We start from the raw sequence: 18,509 nt of genomic DNA, 5'->3' as shown, positions 1-18,509 counted from the left end.
TTTACTTTTTATATTTTTGTTCCTCCCTTGTTCCTTCCATACTTGTTTCCTCCCTCCTTTCGACCATCCATCCTCCTTCTGTTCTTCCTTTCTTCCATCATTTCATCGATTATTCCCTTTCCTAAGGTCAATAAGTGAATGTAAAAACGCGTAAAGCCACGTCATCTACTCGCCGTATATTTGTTTCCGTACACATTTGTTGCGCATGAGTTGCACCTGCTGCATGATGAGGTGGGCAGCACTCGATGAATCCACGCACGAAACGAGTGTGGATCCGCTAAAACGCATTTGTTAAGTCCTGGTTGCCTGGTAACAGCAAATCGTCGTCATCATATTATTATAAGTACAGCATATATCGTCCAAGGTTAGCAATTGAAATGCGGTAATTTTCCCCTGAAATGTTTCGAAATGGCTTCATTTCATTTCTATACAGTCATGATTGAAGAAAATATCGATTCATCGATGGAATGGAAAATGCCGTTATCCAAAGATGAGGAGCATTTATCCAAACATCTCCCAGTGGATCATCCACATCATCTCTCAATTGTTCTGCAGCAAAGTCCCACGGGCTGTTGTTTGTTCCGATGCTTTACTGCCACCCAGTGGACAAATGTGAAAAGTGCTCCGCACGTGCCCGCCTTACTTCCCTTATATAATTAGAGCAGTTGTATTTATGTAAGGCAATGTCGCAGAGGAACCAAAACAAAGTTAAACGTATCGTAAGAAGCAGCGGTACCGTCGTAAAAACATGCATGTCTTTTCAAATTTCAAAAATTTGAATTAGTCGTGCATTGATTAAAAACTGCAGGTGAAATATGGATGGGAGTTTCTGTGTTTGTAAACAAAGAATATGAGCCAAGCAAAACGCCTTGCTGATATTTTTAGTTTTATCCAATTGTTATTTTTTTCCTTTTTGATGAATATTTGTCGTTTTTAAGCTATTGTACAAACACAAATGTTTATCTCCCATCGAGAGTTTTGTACATTGCTTTGTGTGAATTAAAATGTCAGCCCGAACTAGTTATGGATTTTGAGTATTCGTATTTATTTTAAAATCAATCACGAGTATGATAAATGAAAATAATGCGCAGATTACGATAATAATTAGGTCACAAGTCGTCATCCGCCCCACTGTTACATGATTGTGAAGCTTCTCGCGTGTTCTCCAGTGAGGAAACCACGCTGTGGAAACGTGACTGCGTCGAGGGCGAATCGGACCAATCACCGGCTGCAAAACAATGTGCGTCACACAGTGGGCGGGACTAAGGCAGAAGGTGCGGTGCGAGGGACTCAGTTGACGTTTGTGTACGTTGCGTCGGAAGTTTAGCCGTCAAAACAGACGAAAGGCTTCTTCATCCGCATTGGATACGAGGCGCAAAGATCCAGGAGGCATTTAGGAAAGATAAGTGTCAGATTGCGTCGTGGTTTTCTATTTGATTTGATTTAATCGCTGTTGTTGCGTGAATTTACATAACCAGCTTTGCCCGTGCTTTGGCGGGGGACATTTTGATCGGACAGCAAACTCGCTAAAAGCATCACTTGTTGCAATTTTGGGTTGAGATTATGTCTTTTGGGTGCATCATAGCGTAAAAAAAATCTAAATTGGCGGAATTTTGCTTGATTTTTGACCCCTTTTCGAAAAACAAGTTACACAACGAGGCTGCCTTTTTGGTTAGACGCGCAAGTCCTAGCGCCCGCCGGGTTGCCTGTCACGTTGCCGTGCAGCGCGTGTCGCACTTAAGGGCCAAATGGTTCCGATTCTGACCCGTTCTAAATTCTTTGTCAACATGGAAAAGGTTTTATTAGAACAAGGTTAACTCCTACACACCTTGGCCAGGCTATTCACAGATTCCAGAAATACCTTTTTGTGTCTGGATTTTGCGTTCGTATCAATACATCAGAACAGTCAGAGAAATAAAAGGACATTTCCAGTCTTGAGGCCTCCATCCATTTGAGTGATGGTCGTGAATACGATCCACTGGTTCAGGAAGGGCTTGCGGCTCCACGACAATCCGGCCCTCAAGGAGTCCCTGCTCGGGGCCGACACCGTCCGCTGCATCTACATTCTCGACCCCTGGTTTGCAGGCTCGTCCAACGTGGGCATCAACAGGTGGAGGTGAGGAGCCTGCATACTCTTCATGCTTCAGCAGATATCAAGCAAAATTCAAATATTCAAATGACCCTTAAGGGCTTAGAGCAGCCTTTTTGCAGCGCCAGTGTAAAGTTGTTATTTTGTACGTAGTCCGCAATTGTGTCGGTTACGCAACGGCCGACGCGGACGCCTTTTGTCATGCGTGAATGGAAAGCCGGCGCATAAAAGGGAACTTTCTCGAACATCTCAGCAAGTGACCACTCGAGGTGAACCCCCAGCTGTTACACAAGTGGGTCAGTGTGTGACTCAACCTCCTTGTGTTTGCGACCTAATTTGCCAGCGGTACCCTAACCCTTGGGCTAGCCCACCCGAGCGGAGCGGGGAGAAAGCTAATCCTGCCCATCGTGACCGCAAAGTCCAAAAAAAGTACCGTATTTTCTGCACTATAAGGCGCACCTAACAACCTCCAATTTTCTCAAAAGCCGACAGTGCGCCTTATAATCGGGTGCGCCTTACCAACGTTGAGCCGCTACAGCAGGCGTGTCCGAAGTCCGGCCCGCGGGCCAAATGTATATATCTTAGATATGGACAAAGTTTTAAAATGGGCCATTCATTGAAGGTGCGCCTTAGAATCCGGTGCGCCTTATATATGGACAAAGTTTTAAAATGGGCCATTCATTGAAGGTGCGCCTTATACTCCGGTGCGCCTTATAGTGCGGAAAATACGGTATGCTCAGGGCTTCACTTTTGAAATTTAGAGAAGGCTTCGGAAAAAGTGACCAATGACGCTCGGCAGTTTCCGCCTACCCAAATTTAGTTGCTGCGGCAACCGCACGGGAAGCTCCGTATTAGTGCCGCTTATTGTGAGTTGGGCGGAAAAAAGTTGTGTGTTGCCCGCCACCTACGCAAACCCGTTTGCTCATCGGAGAACATTGTCATCATCCTTCCCTCAGATTCCTGCTGCAGAGTCTAGAGGACCTGGACTCGAACCTACGCAAGCTCAATTCCCGTCTGTTTGTGATCCGGGGCCAGCCCACCGATGTCTTTCCGAGACTCTTCAAGGTGGGACGCCTGATGTTTATTTTTGACGTTTGCTTTGAATGCCGACGGACGTTTTTGCTGATGGTGCCGTCGGGTTCCCCAGGAGTGGAACATATCCCGCCTGTCTTACGAGTACGACTCGGAGCCCTTCGGGAAGGAGCGGGACGCCGCCATCAAGAAGCTGGCCTCCGAGGCCGGCGTGGAGGTGACAGTGCGCATCTCGCACACCCTCTATGATCTCGACAAGTAAGTGGACCACCCCACCCCCCTCCCCACCCCGCCCATCTTCATCGGAGCACCACTGAAGGTCGATGTCACCCGGCAGGATCATCGAGTTGAACGGCGGGCAGTCGCCGCTCACCTACAAACGCTTCCAGAGCCTCATCAGCCGCATGGACCCCGTGGAGGTCCCGGCCGAGTTCATCACGGCCGACGTGATGGGGAAGTGCAACACGCCGCTGTCAGAGGATCACGACGACAAGTTCGGGGTGCCGTCGCTGGAGGAGCTGGGTCAGTGCAGCGCCAGCAGGCCAGATCTGCCGGGCGTGGGCTTTGCCGCGTGTCTCACGTTGGACCTTCCCCTCGCAGGTTTCGACACCGAGGGCCTGTCGTCGGCCGTGTGGCCCGGAGGCGAGTCGGAAGCCCTCACCAGACTGGAGCGCCACCTGGAGAGAAAGGTCGGTAGCGTGGCGCGGCGGCATGACACAGCACGAGGAAACGCTCCCGGCAACTTCTGGTCTCTTGGTCGCAGGCTTGGGTGGCCAACTTTGAGCGTCCTCGCATGAACGCCAACTCGCTGCTGGCCAGCCCCACCGGCCTCAGCCCCTACCTGCGATTCGGGTGTCTCTCGTGCCGCCTCTTCTACTTCAAACTCACCGACCTCTACCGAAAGGTGCCAATGAAAATCTCCTCCCATCATTCTCCTTCCTCGGAGCCCACATTGACTGGCTTTTGTCCAAAACGACAGGTGAAGAAGAACAGCTCGCCGCCGCTGTCGCTGTACGGCCAGCTGCTGTGGCGCGAGTTTTTTTACACGGCGGCCACCAACAACCCGTGCTTCGACAAGATGGAGGGCAACCCCATCTGCGTGCAGATCCCGTGGGACCGCAACGCCGAGGCGCTGGCCAAGTGGGCCGAGGGACGAACCGGTTTCCCCTGGATCGACGCCATCATGACGCAGCTGCGCCAGGAGGGCTGGATCCACCACTTGGCCCGACACGCCGTGGCCTGCTTCCTGACCCGCGGAGACTTGTGGATCAGCTGGGAGGAGGGCATGAAGGTAGGCGGCGGGCCGGAAGGCGGAAAATTCCGAGAGAACTTTTGTTATCTCCAGTTCTTAAATCCCTTTTTTTTTTTTTTTAGGTGTTTGAGGAGCTGCTGCTTGACGCCGACTGGAGCGTCAACGCCGGCAGCTGGATGTGGCTCTCCTGCAGCTCGTTCTTCCAGCAGTTCTTCCACTGCTACTGCCCGGTGGTGTTCGGGCGCCGCACCGACCCCAACGGCGACTACATCCGCCGCTACCTGCCCGTGCTGCGAGGCTTCCCGGCCAAGTACATCTACGACCCGTGGAACGCGCCCGAGGCGGTGCAGAAGGCGGCGCGCTGCATCGTGGGCGTGCACTACCCCAAGCCCATGGTGCACCACGCCGAGGCTAGCCGCCTCAACATCGAGCGCATGAAGCAGATCTACCAGCAGCTCTCCTGCTACAGAGGCCTCGGTACGTAACGGGCCGGGCCGGGCCCAGCGAGCAAATGCGCCGATTGTCGTCTGACGTGTCATTTTGATGGGCAGGTCTCCTGGCGTCCGTTCCGACCACCTCCAACGGAAACAATAAAGGCTCGTCGGACGTGATGGGCTACGAAGCGCCTCACGCCGCCGCCGCCCCTTCCGGTGAGGCAACTAACAGTGGGAAGGTCGCGCGGCTCGGACTTGTCGAGTGACCGCCGATCTCTCGTCCCCGCAGGCTACCCGGCGGCGGGTCAACCGCAGGCCGACTGGCAGAACGGCGGCGTCATGATGTACCTGCAGGCCGACTCGCAAGCTAGCGCCGGCGCGCACCAGCAAGGTAGTCAAAAGAGGCTGTAGCTCTCTCACGTTCCCTGCAGAGCCGCAGTCCTTCATGCCCGCCATTTTGTTTTCGCAGGCTACGTCAGCTCCAGTATGATGTGCTACCCTCAAGGCAGCCGCCAGAGTCCCGCGCTTCGCAAAGGTCGGTTTTCCTCGGGTGACGGAGCAATGGCTATTATTCCTCGAATTTGTGCTTACGTCCTATTTTTATTCTCTTTCAGGAATGGAGCATCACTCCAGCAACGCTCTCATGAGCAGCAAGCGTCACTGCGAGGACTCGGGAAACAGCAAAAGCTCAAAAGTCCAGAGACACTAACTCAGGACAGAGAGAGGACAAAAAAAAAAAAAGAAAAAAGTTTGTCCTTTTACTCTCGCGTCACCTTTACACGCCACAATTCATTTCCAATACTCATATTTTGTCTTTTGCACCTTGCAGTCATTTGTTGAAATGCCGACATCCCGGGAGAACGTCGTGCTATTTCTTCATCGAAGGGTTGAATGCAAAAAAAGTTGTCGTGTATATAAAGAACCCCCCCCAAAAAAAACCTCACATACAAGTTGTACATATTTGACTATATTGTATGTGTCCTCTCTCTTTGTGTAGCATCATAGATCCATTATATATATTTTTGATATGATAAAAAAAACCTAAAGAGTCATTAATGGATGTTTTTTTCTTGGGGGGGGTGATGCTCTCCAATAAAGGGCCCAAAAAAAAGGATGAAAAATGTTGCTGTCTGGTTCACTTCCTCCCATTTGAGCCTATTTAATGGCTTCAGTGCTTGTTGACTGCTTGTGTTTTCCACTGTGGATGCAAAATCACTTTGACCTTTTCATGACCTATGACACCTTGCCACCGTTGTATATATGAACTATTACTTCAAACAATTGATTGTAAATGTGCTTGTTTCATTAAAATAACTTAAAAATACTGCTGTTGCATTCTTTTTGGGGATATGTTTGCATACGTCCGTTATGGAATTCGGGGTTCAGTTTTTATCAAGTGTCCAAAATCGATTATGAATTCAAACATCTGTCGGGTTGCCGTAGCGATGACGTCACAACAGCCGTCCGGCGCGAAAAGCCTCTGACGTCATGTAATGGCGACAGTAGCGATACGTGAACTTTCTTAAATGGAAGAATTAACTTTAATAAATGTACTTGATTCCAAACATACGCTCGCAATTAAGGTAGGCTGTTACGTCAAATTACTTCTATTACTTATATACTTAAATATACTTGTAACCTCTTTATGAACACATTTGCGAAAGTGATTTTCTCTGTTTCATCTCCTAGCCTAGCTCAACATCGGAAAAAAATGCACATTTCTACCGGACTTTCCCAGGTTAAACGCATTGTAATGGGTGAGTAATACGACTCTCGGTTACTTCAACGTAATGATGATGTTGTGGGTTCAAATATCACCGATGAAAAAGTGTATTTGGTTTAATTTTGTTTTAAATTTTTAATTTCTGGATTGACCCAAATCACTTGTACCACCCAATATTGGCCAGTAGAGGGCGCTCAATGCGCGTTCACACGATTGAGGAGACCTCATATATGACTAGTCCCATTAAATCAGTTTAAAGCGCAAATAAGGTCCCAAAGCAATATGAGCCAAAAATCATCAGCTAATGAGTAAAAAAATAACCTTCATAATACAATAGGTCGTTTTTGTTTCAAAGTGCTCCAAAAATACAGTTGAGTTGTGTCTGTGTATTGCTTTTGCAAAAGAACTGATAGGACAACTTCAAATTCACAACAATTCATTTTGACTCCCATCCCACTAACAAATCCCTCACGTGTCCAAGTATGCGTTTTAACATACTTGGACAGTAAACAATTGTGATTGGGCTATTTCTGACTCTCAGTTGTTGGTGGCTACCAGCAAAGCACTTGGTGACCACCTGTTGGGCTCATTTTGCACCTTTGCGCAACAGTCCATTCCCGTCCCGGTTTTCCCGCTGAGCTTAACTTTCGAGGCTGCCTGAAATTCAACTCCGCTTGAAAATAATGACTGGAAGGAGGCGCAGGGGGAGGTGGGGCCTTCTGAATTGGGATTCCCAGGCGCCAGAACCAGAGCGAGCACCTGTCCCTGCCGTCACTTAGCGAGCGAGCTCATCCTCACCAAAGGCGCCTTTTGTCCATTTCTACAAATAACCCCGAGCCGAGGGTCGGCGAGCAATCCCTCCCACTAAGCCAATGCTCCGAGAGCCCCGAGAAACGTTTTAATTACATTCCAGAGCGCAGACGGAGACATGCAAATGTTGACGGACGGAAGCGTGGATGTAATGGGTGAATTGCGGATAGATGGAATAAACAAAGGAAGGCTCACCCTTGCGTGAACCTTTCAGCGTGAACTTTAGCCAGCAGGCCTGCAGCGCTAACTGTAGCGTCATGTCAAAAATGCTCCGGACGGATTAATGCGACCCCCGGGCCGTTCCGCAGGCGGCCGCCGATGGCGTCATTGCAAAGATTTATGAACTTCATTTTGCACTGGAGCTTATCAACAGCCTTGGGCGCGCTTGAATTTTATTGGCGGCAGCGACACAAGTGCGTCGTGCATCTGTCGCTCCTCCGAAATAGTCTCCGGTGGTGGAATGAGGAACGCTTCGGGGTCAGACCGTAGGCAAGGGATTTTTGGGGAAGGGGGGTCGGCCGAGAGACTTGGAGAAAATAGATGCTCGCATCTGTCTCGCCATCTTTCCCGTGGAGAACGGTGTGCGTCACATGATCCCGGCGAAGCTTTAAAAGAGTCGAGCCAGAGCTCAGTCTTCAGACGGCATCCAGGAAAGACATGTCGGACGGCGAGGAGATCCCGGAGGAACAGGAGGAGTACGATCAGGAGGAGGAAGAAGACAAGCTGGAAGAGTATGAGGAGGAGGAGGAGAAACAGGAGTCCAAACCTCGACCCAAGACCACGTACGTGCCCAACATCGCCCCGCCCAAGCTGCCCGACGGCGAGAAGGTGGATTTCGACGACCTTCACCGCAAGCGTGTGGAGAAGGACTTCAACGACCTGCAGGGCCTGATCGAGTTGCACTTCTCCAACCGGCAGAAAGAGGAGGAGGAGCTGGTGGCCCTACGCACCCGGATGGAACGGCGCCGTTCCGACCGGGCCGAGCAGCAGCGGGAGCGCGCCGAGCAAGAGCGCAAACGGCAGGCCCGCGTGACGGAGGAGCGGGAGCGGCGCGAGGAGGAGGCGGCCAAGCTGCGCGCCGAGGAGGAGGCCAAGAAGAAGAAGATCTTCACCAACAAGTCCTTCGGAGGCTACCTGCAGAGGGCCGACCAGAAGAAGGGCAAGAAGCTGACGGCCCGCGAGGAAAAGAAGAAGGCGCTGCTGGAGCGCCGCAAGCCGCTCAACATCGAGCACCTCAACCAGGACAAGCTGGCCCAGAAGGCGCAGGATTTGCAGGCCTGGCTCCACCAGCTACACGCCGAGAAGTTTGAGCTGGCCGAGAAGCTCAAGCGGCAGAAGTACGACATCCACGTGCTGCGCAACCGCGTCAGCGACCACCAGCGTGGCTCCAAAGCGCCCAAGACCTTACGCGGCGCTAAGGGAAAGTCCGGCTCCTGGAAGTGACATCGTTTTCTTTTTTTTTTTTTTTCCAAGCTTCCTTTCACTTTGTTTGTTGTTGTTGTGGTCTTTGCCATCAAATGTTTGAATGAGGTCAAGCACATGAAAATAAAGCCGCCTTGCCCCGCCTTCTGTTTTTGTCGGCTTTTGGGACTTTGATTCCGATTTTACAGGAAGTCCAGATGAGGAAAACTGACAGAAGAAAGATCCTCTTTTATATAGTAGCTCACTAAAGAGAGGCCGCCATTGTGGGCTCCCTCAAATTGAGGTGGGACTCGAGGTCTGAACGAGATTCGGGTGCCTCCGACAGCACGTTCATCATCTCGGGCGAGTCTTCAAGCCAGCAACGGCTCCGACTTGGCGGGCCCTCCACTTTATTACTGCTGCCTTCAGAACATTGAAGAACCTTCTCAGCACCAGTTGTTAGCATCCAGGAGATGAATGTTTTTTTTCTCCAATCAATTGGAACGCCATGACCGCTACCGTAGCTCACTCGAGTCAGGTGACGTTGGTTCCCGAATGCTTTGTGTCTTCTGATGAACGGCCTCATTTAGATTCACGCTCACGTCCTGTGCCCGTGGGCGTGATTCACGGCCACTCCCACACGCGGGCGCTCGCCGTCGAAAAGTGTCGAGGCGGCCCCGGATGGATGAATCACACGACAGCCGGCTATTAGCTAGCGAGCTGTGTTGTGGAGGTGAAAGACTCAAAGTGCTCTAATTGGGCTTCTCGGGGCTAATTTGAGCCCATTTCAAGTTTTACCTTTCAATTTGTTTGCTGGAAATTTCTTTGCTATTATCCCCGAGTTGTTGTTGTTGTTGTTGTTTTTTCGTCCTGTCGTGGCGCATCAAGCAAAGGCGGCCGAGTGATGAGAGCAGATGATCGCAGCTGCAGCCGTCGGGTAAAACATCTATTTATAAATGCGCACAGCCGCCTTTCACAAACAAGAGACTTGGTGAAGCAGCATGTGACTCACCGCCTTGTAAAAAGTCAACGGTCGTCTTGCGTGCAATAAACTCTTTATGTGGCCTAAGAAAAAAATAAATAATAGAGCCATGTCGACTTGTCTTTTTTTTTACAATGACGCCATTCTTCATTTTAATGGAGGCGCCATAATGGCCGCCGACGTTGCATAACCATCGACCCGTTTGGTCCTTTATTGTCGCCGGTCCTTGGAATAGGAGTGCGGGCCGCTAGCGCGCCATTAGCGTCGTGACTCTTGACCCGCTACGTTTGTGGCGGAAGGCCTAATGACAAAATGGCGCAAAACCCCCTCGACGGATTCAATTGAGCACAATTTCATAAATATTCATGCGAGGAAAAATCTCCACCTACTAGCCCGAGCGTAAGCCGCGGTAGCGTTCGTCTCAAAGGAAGCTTTGTTTTCATAATGATCCTTTTCACACCAAATTATTTGGATGGATGGGTTTAGCGCCATTTGTGCAAAAACAACCAAGCTTTATAACACTAGCTGAAATCCAAATCTTTGGAAGACGTTTGTTCGAGTGCCACAGCTGCGTTGTTGACGTTAGCCCCCTGGAAAAAGCCAGCCCACCCGCCCGCCCGCCTTTTAAGCTGAAATGACACATATTAGAGTACGGGCCAATTAGGCCGTCCAAAGAAGGCCTTTGGAAGCGCTGGTTGCCAAGGGGATCCAACGTTAGCGTTGGCCGCTATTGTGCGAGCCAATTTGGAAAAGGAAGATGTTTCCATCACAAGATCAGAATATTCTCTTTATGCGTGCCCATCAAAAAGAGGCCTTAAAAGCACTTGTGACATTTAACGGGATGCTAATGGACGCCGCTAACAAAATGAAGCGTCTCGCTTTGATATTTCAATTCAAAGACTGCACGAAGCGAAAGCTTTTTTTTCTCGTCGGCCGTCGGGGTTCGCAAAGTCGGGCAAAATGGTTTCTAAAAAAAAAAAAAAGAAAAACACCAAATAAATGTTGTCGTCCTTTCAGGTTGGCCGCAAAGTTTTTGGCACCGCAAGCTCCGATCAAGCCGAGCCGGTAAGTTTCCAAACAGCAAAACGTTCAGGTTTGACATCCATGTCGGTTTATTTTCATCAAATCCATATGAAACCGATACAATAAATAATGTTCCAAATGTGGACTTTGAGTTACAAAAGTTCTCACAAACTGTCCTGACATGATGTGGCGGAAGAAACTGGTCACCAAACAATAGACAAGTCCAAACAATTTGAAATCAGCACATGAGAGGCATGCTCAGAAGAAAATCCGGATTTGGAACACGAAGGGCAGTTGCACGTATCATGTGCTTGTGCTAATATAACAGTACATAGCCTTGCTGTTTTTTTTTTTTATTATTATTACGGACAAGAAATTGTCGTGGATGCATCAAACACTTGTATGGCTTTGTGTGAAAAAATAAACGGACATGTCTTTACCCCCCCCCCCCCCCCACACACACTTAACCCATAAAAGGTACTGTACAATAAATACCAAAATAAATTCAAGAACGTATGTATTTGTAAAGCTATTAAGATAGCAAGTTTTCTGTAGTCCCACGTTTAACCTCAAGAGGGAGCCATAAATGTTTTCTTTTTTTTAAACCCACAACAATTCGCACAAGTCCAGTGAAACGAATTATAGTCTTACATGAGTTGATCAAAGACAAAAACTTGACTAAAACGTTCACATTGTCAGCTTAGCTTAGCATCCGGGCCCAGAGTAGCGGACGTGCTAATTGCTCTCCTAAGCTCTTTTTGTTTTTTTACGTTTATTTCCTCACTCACGGATACATGAAATCTCGCCCACATGAAAACATCCATTGATATAATTCACTGCACTGTACGCACGCACGACGAGGTGCTATTTTGTACTGTCGAGTTGTTCGGGTGGGACCAAAGCACACTAGAATCACTTCACTTTGCACTTGAACCGTGATTGTAGACTGAAGAATCCACTACAGGTTAGGAGTAGTTACATGTAAATATATATATATATAAATAAATACCATCTCGTGTCTATTTTTTCATCTATTTGTCCGCTACATGTCTCTGCTACGTTCTCCTCATCTCTGCTCGCTCTGAGATATCAGTGACCGATATCGATTTTTTTTTTTTTCTTCTTGACCCTATAAATGCTTTTATGGCACAGAGCCGTGGAGCCCTTACACCTTGTGCCGTTCCGGAGTCAAGTGTGGGGGAAGGAATGTCTGAAATTGGAGGAAAAGAATACGTTTTTTCTTCAAGTAGAAGCCTGAAAGTTGCCTTCATGTGATGGACGGAAGGAATCACGGCGTCTGCGGCGGTTTGGGCGACGGACACGAAGCTTGACTCTCGAAGCTCGCCCCCCTTCCGGGCCACTGAAATATTCGAGAAAGGAAAACAATGGTGGATGTTTTTATTTTCGAAACTCATCCGCGGCAGAGTAAAAAGAAGGTGGACCTCTCCCAGCGCGTGCCAATGGGTGATGGGCTTCCGCGGGTAGGCCAGCATTTCATTCCAGTGATCCCGTCCCAGGCCTTGGGCGTCAGGCCCGGCCCGGCACACGCCGATCACCTCGTTGTGTCCCACCCTGCGGGCGAGATGCGGTCAGCGCCGCCTCCGACGCGCTTCACGTGTGGCGCGTACGCTCACCGGTCGTAATCCATCACCATGATGGAGAGGCTGACTTGTTCCACGTTCTCCGGGGGGATGTCGAAGACGATGGCCTCGTTGTAGATGGGGTTGAGAGTGCTCTTCTTGGTGGTGGTTTTGCGTTTCTTCAGCCTGCGTCCCTCGCAGATCAGATGGACTTTTACATACGGATCTGGAGGACAAAAGTGCTTTTTAGGCTATTAACGAGTTCCCGCCGCCTCCCTCCCTCTGCGTCGGCTCCCTTAAGTGACCCCCTGCCGTCGGGTTGGCCGTACCTGAAGAGCCTGTGATGTCCATGGCTTTGAGGTTCCGGCATTTGATGACGGTCAGAGTCATCCGCCCCGCCGTGGGGAGGTAGCACAGCGAATACATGATCTCCCCCAAGTCCACCGTCTCCTGAGGGGGAGGAAAAGAACATTGGCTTCCTCGTTGGCGTTGGAAAATGTTTGGCTCCACTCACCGTGGTGGCGGCGTGGATGTCCTTCCACAGCACGGCCTCGCGAGAAAGGTCAGAGAGCTCAAAGAGGTTGTCCACCTCCACCTCGCCGATCACGTCGTGGCTGGTGAAGCGGTCAAAGTCGTAGACGCTCAGGTGCAGCTTGCGGTTGCACAGCTCGTCGTACGCCGCCGGGAAACGGAAGCTCTCGTCGAACGTGGGGTTCAGGTTCTTGCGCTGGACCCGCGTCTGGAACTTCTTCTTCCTCTCCGGCAGCAGGTAGACCTTCACGTAGGGGTCGGAGGTTCCCGTGAAGTCTTTAGCGGGAAGGTCCAAGCCTTTGAGGATCTTCACCACCAACGCCTGCTCCTCGTAGTCGTAGCGCAGCGCGAAGCTGAGCTTTCCGCAAGTCTGGGCGGGCTCTCTGGGCTCGCCCTCCGAGTCCACCGACTTCTGCTTGTAGAGCTCCGGTTTGATTCTGCCGATGCTGGCCGTGGACGACTGGCGGAAAGGCGCCGCGTCCACGCTGAAGTCGAAGCTGTTGACGTTCATCTGACGCGGCAGGTGGCGCCGGAACGAATTGTGCCTGTGGAAGAAGAACTCGCTGGAATCTCGTGGCGGTAACGACAGGCGTTGGAGTCACCGAGAGCTCGCCGGTGTTTAATTAGTGATGCTAAGTGGCGAGTGCGTGCTGTGAGGGCCCACGCGCACACGCACGCACGCACACACTCATAACACACCCAGCTTGGGGCAAGTTGCTAATTACGGACGTCCTCGAAAACAAAGGCCAAGTGTGTGGCGATTGTTTAACGACTGCGGCGGCTTGCGGCCGTTGCCATGGCAGCTGGATTCACACGTCCAGCTCGAGCAAGGTCAGCGCGACTCGGACGGAGGGGTTCTACCTGGAGGACGACGTGGGCTCGGTGGTCTGCCTCTGGATCTTGGCCTGGTGGCTCAGCTTCTCTCTGACGGTGGTCTGCACCTCGGCCGGGATGTCCGGCGACGTCTGGCTGATCTTCATGGCCGCCTCCAGCAGCTTGACCGTGCTGCGTCCGTTGGGCTTCGCCTCGGGCGACTGCTTCGTCTTTTCCTCCGCCGGCGCCGTTTTAGCGGGCAGCGGCGGCGACTCGTCGGGAGGCGCCTCGGGGAAGGCGACGCGGAGCCCCACGTTGTTCCCCCTGTGCACCGTCAGCGCCTTGCTCCTCCAGAGGGGCCAGCACAGCTTCCAAAAGACAAAGAGTGACACGGCCAGCAGGGCCAGGCCGCAGAAGCCCACCACCACGGCCAGGAGGCTGACGGAGACGTCTGCGGAGAAGACAAACGGCAGGTGAGAAGACGACAGGAATGAAGAAGATGCGGCGGAAAGCAAAAGTTCAGGACAAAAACGTGCGAGGACGAGGGCCATCATGCAACGGATGGGACAAAAACGTGCTAGGACGAGCGCGACCATGCAACGGATGGGAAGAGGGGGGATTCCTTGCTTTGTTTTCATCATCTTGCACAAGAGGAGTTTGAGAAAAAGGAGGACTTTACCTGCGTGTCCTTTGGCCGGGATGCCGCTCTCCAGGGGGAAAATATCCGAACATTTCTCACGGTCCACGTGTCCGGTGAGGCAAAGATCGGTGACGATCTGCAGAGCCCTCTGGCACAGCGTGACGCCGTCCCCACTCCGGATGCTCATGTCTCTCCGATTAAGCCATTGCATGCTGGAGGAGGAGGAGGAGGGGGGGCCGGGGCGGCGGGGGTTCATCGGGCCCGCCGGTCACGGGTGGCGGGCTGGCGGCCGCCTCGGCATCCGCGCCGGCTCGTGGCGGTGCTGAGGAGAGGAGCGTGCGAGAGCAACGGGTGGAGCGGGGAGCCTCCACGTGTGCGTCGAGTGCAGCGAGACAGTGAGAGGGACCTGTTGCGCCACGAGAATACATCCCCCCACCCTCCTTTCCCGGGACCACCCCCTCCTCTTCGGGGACTGGCCACCTGTAGCACGCAATGATTGCAGCATGTACTGTTACATAAAACGACATTTGGATATTTCTACAATGCTCTTTTTTTGACTTTTATACAAGTTGACATACATTCTGCGCAAGGGGTAAAATAAATAAATAAATAATGCCATGATTCCAGTTTTTTTTTTTTTTTAAATGACTTCAGAAAGGCGGCGGACAGCAAACGGGGCTGCTTTTAAATATTAGTGGTGAAAATGGAGCACGCAGCGCGCTTCTGTCATTGCCATTAAAATTGAATACAAACACAGTGGTGGCGCCATGGTTACGCTCTACCTGCGGCCATGAGAAGTACCGTTTTTTTCCATGTATAATGCGCCCCCATGTATAATACGCACCCTAAAAATGGCATGTCGATGCTGGAAAAAAGCCATGTATAATACGGACCCAAATTTTGACTTTTTTTATTTTTTTTTAAAGTCCCAATGATTGTCATCGGCGCCGCGCTCGGGAATCATTTGGTGATCTAACCCCCCCATTCCAACCCTTAATGCTAAGTGCCAAGCAGGGAGGCAATGGGTCCCATTTTTATAGTCTTTGGTATGACCCGGCCGGGTTACTTAAGTCCGTAAACGTAAAATTATTTCAGAAAAATTTAAATAAATTAGTTAGTTAAATTTTGCGCATTATACATGGGAAAATACGGTAAAAGCCCTCGCTTGCTACGCCACTCGCTTATCAACAGTCTTTTATAACCAACACAAATTTGGAATCTATTATTTACTTTTTTGTCCTTCACATGACGAGGCATAAAAATCAAATGAGAGTACTTTTATCTTGGATCAAATTTCATGAGAAAAACTTTTCAATAAATACATTTAATTTGACAAGAATAAAAAAAAACATGAAATAAAACATCTAATATATATTTTTAATTTATTAATTAATTAATTAATTAATTTAATTTATTCTACTCTACAACTTATTTTGATCTTAATCCCCAACTTGAAATCTCCCAACGCGAGCCACACAGGTGCATCAAAAGGGTCGGTCGGTCTCCTTGACAACAGTACACACGGGGAATTGTTCGTTAAAGCGTCTGTCCGAGCAATCTCCCCTGCCGTCAATTCGTCTGCTGAAAGCGATGGAGGGAGAAAAAACATATTCGCCGGTGTGTCGCTATCGGGAAATCAGCCGATAAGCGACACAACAAATGGACCTTCACGACGATGACAAATATTATGCTTATCTGCTCAGGCAAGGTCAAGCAATTTTCTCTCCGTGCGCTAGGTTACTGCGGGTTGTCGTTGATCCTCCCCAAATTTGATCATTGTTTCTCTGCCCTTAACGATTTGAAAGATAATCATAATTACGCACGGCGGCTGGTGCTTTGGCACCTCTTGTTGCCGTGGTTACGCTCATTAATACCACTCGTAACCTCTCAATGTGCTGTCAGAAAAGGACATTTTCATTACAAACAGTAGAGAGCAGCATGGTGAGCGGCCAGATAGCTAAGGTGGCTAAAATCAGCCCGAGCGGGCTCAAAGAAGCTCAAAGTTCTGGCCAACAAGTGGCTGAAATGAAGAAAGGTCTCCAAAAAATTAAAAACAACAAACATGACGCAAATGGCTAAATGGAGACTAAGAATAATTTAGCTAAAGAAGCTAAAAATAAGACAGTTCAAAAACTGGCTCAAGATGCCAAATAAAAATGTGAAAAAAATCGCTAACCGTCCAAAAATACCGACAAAAAAATGTCAAGCTAAATAAAGCTTGACGAGCATCAAAAAATGGCTAAAAAAGCTTTTGTGGATGAAGAAAGGAATCTGTTGATCGAAAAAAGCCCAAAAGGTTCAATTTGGCTTTGCGGTGGTGCCAAAATGTCAAAAGGAGACACAAAATGTTCTTTATTTTTTTTTTCTAGTTGCCAACATGTGTTTCGACATCAGGCTGACTTGTTTTTTTTTTTTTTTTCGAGGCCAAACAAGGCGCTTTGGTCTCGCTCGACAGGAATGTATTCATCATTTAACGTTTGGCTCCAATTGGCTTCCAGCGGCTGGAACAAAGCCAACAAGAGCTTCTGTCTGATTGAACTTGACCGAGACGTACGTGTTGCTGACCCCCCGCTAATCTAGCGCGCTAAACCAGCAAGGGATCAATAAGCGCGTCTCGATGAAGAAGCCATTTTCCCTTCTACGGAATGGACGCCGTTGAAACGCTCTTTGTTGACAACGCGGCGGCATCCGCAGTGTTGCTCTTTGGGAAAGCTGTCGTCATGGCGACCGGAGGGCCGCTCAATACAACCTGGGGAGCACCGGAGACACGCTTGCGGGCGGGCGAGCTATTCGGAAAGGCAAATTCCAGCCTTCAGCTAATCCCGAGTTGGCCGCTCCCAAAAAAAGTTTGCCTGCAATGGAGGCGCCGAGGTCGGAAGCGCTTAGATAATGGCGACATCGCAGGTTGTGTAACACCTCTGGAGCCACATGCTGGGATTTACCCGCTCGATGGGAAATTGTTCTCACCCCCCGCTGGACGAAGGCGCCGCAACGTCACGAACCCAAACGCTTCTCTCGCCGTGACTTCCTCGACGGAGGCGTCTTTCATCTGATCCGGCTCATTCGATTAGCCGCCGGCTAATGCGGGCTCAGCCCATTTTCTGTCCAGGCCTGCTGAGCGATGAGGAGGCGTCGTAAATGCGATTGGGCTCATATTGGGCGAGATCGCGTTACCCGATCGGGACTCGACGTCGCGACCCTCAACTGGAAAGTCCTTTCATAACTTCTTCAAGTACTTCGAGTCGCCGTCGTGTCTATTTATAAAAAAAGGCCCGGCACGCAACGTGCGAGCCGGAGAATATTGCTGCTTGTTGCCATGGCGACCGCCCTCGAATCAACTGGTTCTGCAATAAGCGCGGATGCCCCTCCAAGTCCCGAGCTCATCATTTGATGTTTAACTTTTTCCTTTCTGGCTTTTCTTTTTTTACTTTTCAGACGCAGTCGCCGCCGCCGCTCTTTGGCATTTGTGACGAGAGCGAAATGTGGGCAAATATCATCGTAGCAGACTTGGGGGGGGGAGAAAATAGTGCCATGACGCCGCAGACACCTTTAAAGTTCAGCTATTTTGCAGACTGCAGACAAGCTAGCAACTATTCAGGCCCGAGTAATAGATTACTCTCAGACGCTCCAAAAAGTTTCTTCTGGCTGGGTCTCCTGCCTGACGTGGCTTGTGATGAATAAATTTTCATTTTCCAGATCAATACATTTGGATCGGCCCCTCCCTCCTCGCTGAAAGGAGCTCAAATTGCCGCCATGCAAAGCGTCTCCACCACCCCTGGTGGGCGCCTGTCACTTTCACTTACTTCCAACGTCTCGTTTATTCGCCGCAGCGAGACGCGACTCGCCGTTATGTAACGCCGAGCTCATCACGTTTCCAAACTTTGCAGCCTTTTGTGCTCGATCCGCTCATCGGATAGACTCTGGACCTGGAATTTCTTCCACCTCATCAGGAAGCAAACATCTGCTGATCTTTAATCAGGGCTGCACGGGAGCCAGATTGATCACCGGGCGGCGACAAAGCCATTCATCGTGTTGCAGCGGGCCGCCGCGGGCGCCGCCACGGGCGCCGCCACGGGCGCCGCCACGGGCGCCGCCACGTGCTTGCGAGAACAAAAAAGCAGCTCATCAACTCGACTCCAAGGCCTGTCGAGCATACCGAGATTTCACACTTGATCCTGTTTTCAAACGTCTCCTTCCGG

General features: G+C 50.3%; 3 protein-coding genes across 3 annotated transcripts; 2 read left to right on the top strand and 1 right to left on the bottom strand.

The window, feature by feature from the left end:
• The first annotated feature begins 1,245 nt into the window (after window positions 1–1,245).
• Window positions 1,246–6,131, top strand: cry1a (cryptochrome circadian regulator 1a). Its single transcript, XM_061268481.1, has 12 exons — window positions 1,246–2,116; window positions 3,046–3,154; window positions 3,237–3,379; window positions 3,459–3,643; window positions 3,722–3,810; window positions 3,885–4,025; window positions 4,101–4,412; window positions 4,496–4,850; window positions 4,925–5,023; window positions 5,097–5,198; window positions 5,277–5,342; window positions 5,422–6,131. The coding sequence occupies exons 1-12, from the start codon at window positions 1,959–1,961 to the stop codon at window positions 5,514–5,516; spliced, it is 1,854 nt and encodes a 617-aa protein (XP_061124465.1). The 5' UTR covers window positions 1,246–1,958; the 3' UTR covers window positions 5,517–6,131.
• Window positions 6,132–7,857: 1,726 nt separating this feature from the next.
• tnnt2c (troponin T2c, cardiac) lies at window positions 7,858–8,906 on the top strand. The gene has a single exon (XM_061268483.1). The coding sequence runs from the start codon at window positions 7,998–8,000 to the stop codon at window positions 8,781–8,783; it is 786 nt and encodes a 261-aa protein (XP_061124467.1). The 5' UTR covers window positions 7,858–7,997; the 3' UTR covers window positions 8,784–8,906.
• A 2,325-nt stretch (window positions 8,907–11,231) lies between these two features.
• On the bottom strand, window positions 11,232–15,611 carry syt10 (synaptotagmin X). Its single transcript, XM_061269356.1, has 7 exons — window positions 14,350–15,611; window positions 13,719–14,121; window positions 12,841–13,402; window positions 12,656–12,776; window positions 12,381–12,552; window positions 12,189–12,318; window positions 11,232–12,106 (listed from the first exon to the last, which is right to left on the bottom strand). Exons 1-7 carry the CDS (start codon window positions 14,564–14,566, stop codon window positions 12,035–12,037), a joined length of 1,677 nt encoding a protein of 558 aa, XP_061125340.1. The 5' UTR covers window positions 14,567–15,611; the 3' UTR covers window positions 11,232–12,034.
• Between the last annotated feature and the right edge of the window lie 2,898 nt (window positions 15,612–18,509).

This window comes from Syngnathus typhle, linkage group LG21 (assembly GCF_033458585.1).
Source record: "Syngnathus typhle isolate RoL2023-S1 ecotype Sweden linkage group LG21, RoL_Styp_1.0, whole genome shotgun sequence".
Taxonomy (NCBI): Eukaryota; Metazoa; Chordata; class Actinopteri; order Syngnathiformes; family Syngnathidae; genus Syngnathus; species Syngnathus typhle.
The sequence above is the reverse complement of the archived record's forward strand: the minus strand, read 5'-3'. Positions and strand labels throughout refer to the sequence as shown.

What these genes read in the sequence shown, in the direction of transcription:
- cry1a (XM_061268481.1), top strand. Translation starts at nt 1,959, where the DNA reads ATGGTCGTGAATACGATCCACTGGTTCAGGAAGGGCTTGCGGCTCCAC. An exon ending in ACCCTCTATGATCTCGACAA is followed by an intron (nt 3,380 to 3,458) that starts GTAAGTGGACCA and finishes GTCACCCGGCAG; the next exon opens with GATCATCGAGTTGAACGGCG. An exon ending in CGCCGCCGCCGCCCCTTCCG is followed by an intron (nt 5,024 to 5,096) that starts GTGAGGCAACTA and finishes TCGTCCCCGCAG; the next exon opens with GCTACCCGGCGGCGGGTCAA.
- syt10 (XM_061269356.1), bottom strand. Translation starts at nt 14,566, where the DNA reads ATGAACCCCCGCCGCCCCGGCCCCCCCTCCTCCTCCTCCTCCAGCATG. An exon ending in ACATCCACGCCGCCACCACG is followed by an intron (nt 12,777 to 12,840) that starts GTGAGTGGAGCC and finishes CCTCCCCCTCAG; the next exon opens with GAGACGGTGGACTTGGGGGA. An exon ending in ATGGTGATGGATTACGACCG is followed by an intron (nt 12,319 to 12,380) that starts GTGAGCGTACGC and finishes TCTCGCCCGCAG; the next exon opens with GGTGGGACACAACGAGGTGA.
- tnnt2c (XM_061268483.1), top strand. Translation starts at nt 7,998, where the DNA reads ATGTCGGACGGCGAGGAGATCCCGGAGGAACAGGAGGAGTACGATCAG.